Source organism: Saccostrea cucullata, unplaced genomic scaffold, assembly GCF_032062105.1.
Source record: "Saccostrea cucullata isolate Sc308-1 unplaced genomic scaffold, CSIRO_AGI_Scuc_v1 ctg11147, whole genome shotgun sequence".
NCBI lineage: Eukaryota > Metazoa > Mollusca > Bivalvia > Ostreida > Ostreidae > Saccostrea > Saccostrea cuccullata.
This window is the reverse complement of record NW_026923470.1, coordinates 5,931-8,670: the sequence shown is the minus strand read 5'-3', so window position 1 is coordinate 8,670 and position 2,740 is coordinate 5,931. Positions and strand designations below refer to the sequence as shown.

At 38.6% G+C, this 2,740-nt stretch overlaps 1 protein-coding gene across 1 annotated transcript; it reads right to left on the bottom strand.

Moving 5' to 3' along the window:
• Nucleotides 1-647: 647 nt before the first annotated feature.
• On the bottom strand, nucleotides 648-2,429 carry LOC134264082 (uncharacterized). Its single transcript, XM_062746389.1, has one exon. The coding sequence runs from the start codon at nucleotides 2,427-2,429 to the stop codon at nucleotides 648-650; it is 1,782 nt and encodes a 593-aa protein (XP_062602373.1).
• Nucleotides 2,430-2,740: the final 311 nt, after the last annotated feature.

Below are 2,740 nucleotides of genomic sequence, written 5' to 3'. Positions count from 1 at the left end.
AGGTATTTGAAGGCAATACAGTTTGGAAAAGATGGATCGTCAGTATGCTTTCAAAATGTCAATAGTTTTACTAACACTTGTTTATACATGTATTATACAAGGTCATTGTATCGAACTTAGATTTTGAGAAATGCTGGCTTTAAAGAAGACTGTTGATATCTTGTATTATCAACGTATTTGTCAGAGGCCTGTCTTAAAAATTATTTTCAAACGAAGAGCATGATTTGCCTACTTAATCATGTATAATGACATTTATTAGCGAAACATTACACGTATATTCAAACATAGTTTTTGCACCTTCCATTATCAAAAGTTATTAGGTCTATTGTTTGAACATACAATGTATATTGTCTAAGTGTAAAAATACGAATGTAAGTTGAATCCTGAAGATTTATGACTACTTCTAAATAATTTTAAAAAAACATATTAATGTACAACAAATGTTAAAAGACATAAGCCAACATAAATTTTCTCTCCATTTGCCTGAGTAATGTATCTCCAATCCTGTTTTTTTAAAATATCGATAGCACTTTTTTTTGCACTGACGAAGCCCCATTTCAATGCCTTCCCTCTTTTTATCCATATCTCCTCCTCGATCTCAGGATGACTAATGCTGCTTCTTTAATCCTTGACTCTTTCAATTTTATCTAACCAATACTTTCTGATTTTGGTTTTATTGATACCTCTGGTACTGATCCTGTTGGCCCTGCTCCTACTCCAGCTGAACTTGATGCACTTGCTCCTCCTGAACTTGATGTTGTTAATCCAGAACTTCCTACACCTGATCCTGTTGGTCCAAACCCTCCTGATCCTCCAGGCCCTGATCCTGTTGGTCCTGACCCTCCTGATCCTGTTGGTCCTGACCCTCCTGTTCCTGTTGGTCCTGACCCTCCTGATCCTGTTGGTCCTAACCCTCCAGTTCCTGATCCTGTTGGTCCTGATCCTCCTGATCCTGTTGGTCCTGACCTTTCTGATCCTGTTGGTCCTGACCCTCCTGTTCCTGTTGGTCCTGATCCTCCTGTTCCTGTTGGTCCTGATCCTCCAGGTCCTGATCCTGTTGGTACTGATCCTCCCTTTCTTGTTGGCCCTGACCCTCCTGATCCTGTTGGTCCTGACCCTCCAGGCCCTGATCCTGTTGATCCGGATCCTCCAGGTTCTGATCCAGATGGCCCTGCTCCGCCTCTTAGGAATCCTCTGGCCCCTGGTCCTACTGCACCAAAGTCTCCTACTCCTTGTCCCCCTGTCTCTGGTGCTTGCACAGTAGGTCCTTCGTTGTGACTAGAACTTGCACCTTCTCGAGTCAATGCGATGAATGCCACAAAAGATATAACGTTTACAACTATAATAAAGATCAAAAATAATTTTTCAAGATTCTTTTCGTTCATAATTTTCCAGTATTTATGTTTTAGTGGTTGTTTTGTACAATTTTCTGTGTCCAGAAAGGGTTTGACTTTATTGGAAGAATCCTGAGAAACATCATTCAATCGGAAATAGCGATGTATCACGACGACTTGAAATATGACTGTTAATCCACTGAGAGTAAGTTGTGTGTCCAGATAGATGATGAAGTATGGTGTTGTGTCCGTAGTTGGAAAGGAATCGTTGATGATAGAGAGTAAAACGGCATAAGTCAAGAAGATTGCCATAGAAGTTCCCATTTTCTCTCCAGATGCTATCGGTAGCATAAAACAGAATATATTTATGATTGATAGAAGGATGAGTGGAATTATAATAGAAACAATAGCTTGAGCCGACTTCCTTTTGAGACGTAATATAAAGTGGAGTTGTTGCATCAAGCCATACTGTCCTGACGGTATTTCAATTTCAGCTATATTAGATCCCAGGACTTCCCATTCCTCATTATTATTGAAGGAGATCAAGTGGAAAAAAGAATCGGTCTTATTTAAGGTGATTAATTCCAACAATTGATATAACCTACCAATGAAAATCATACACTTTTGTTCGTCAAAAGGATATTTTGTTATGTCCAATTGGCAAAGAGTCAAACTTTCACGATACGTCGTGTAAGTAACAATTCCAGAATTCCTGACTATAACATCAGATACTTCGCTAAAGCATTTGTTTATGCTCACTTCATTGATGATGCATATAGATTTGGGGGTCCAGACGTATTCTGATGTGGTTCCAAATGAGGTAATCCCATTATAATGAGAAGAGTCCCACATGAGACGTTCATCGAGCCAGCTCAGTGAGATTGCGATAGAGTTAGCAATCGTCTGCTTCTTCTCATTCACCTCTCTTATCGTCATAAGACTAAGGAAAATGGACAGATCTAGAGGGTTTTCTTCAGTTTCATAAGGCGCCACTCTTGCTTCATGGCGATCTAGAACATCCTTGAACAACTGAGACCTGTTGGAACACTCACAAAGTGTCCAACAAAGAGCAACACAAACCAACAGCACCGCCATTAGGATCCCGAAAGCTACATGTACTTGAAACAAAGATTCTATACTCTATCACATGATTTAAATCTGATCTACTTTTATAATTAACAATTTATCTAAGGCAGTCATCAATTATTTATACTTTGGTACATTTATGAATTGTAATACAATCAGAATTTGACATACATTTGGTCAGTCTTTGTGGTACCTATATAAACATTATCGTTATAATTAATTTCGGTATAATCGATGAATCAAGGCTTGCAATAAAACATTGTTATTTTCATTTTGATATTCAGTGGTGATCTGTTTTCTTCTGATAAGCAGCCATCATT

Excerpts from the sequence above, each read along its gene's own strand:
- LOC134264082 (XM_062746389.1), bottom strand. The coding sequence starts at position 2,429 with ATGGCGGTGCTGTTGGTTTGTGTTGCTCTTTGTTGGACACTTTGTGAG.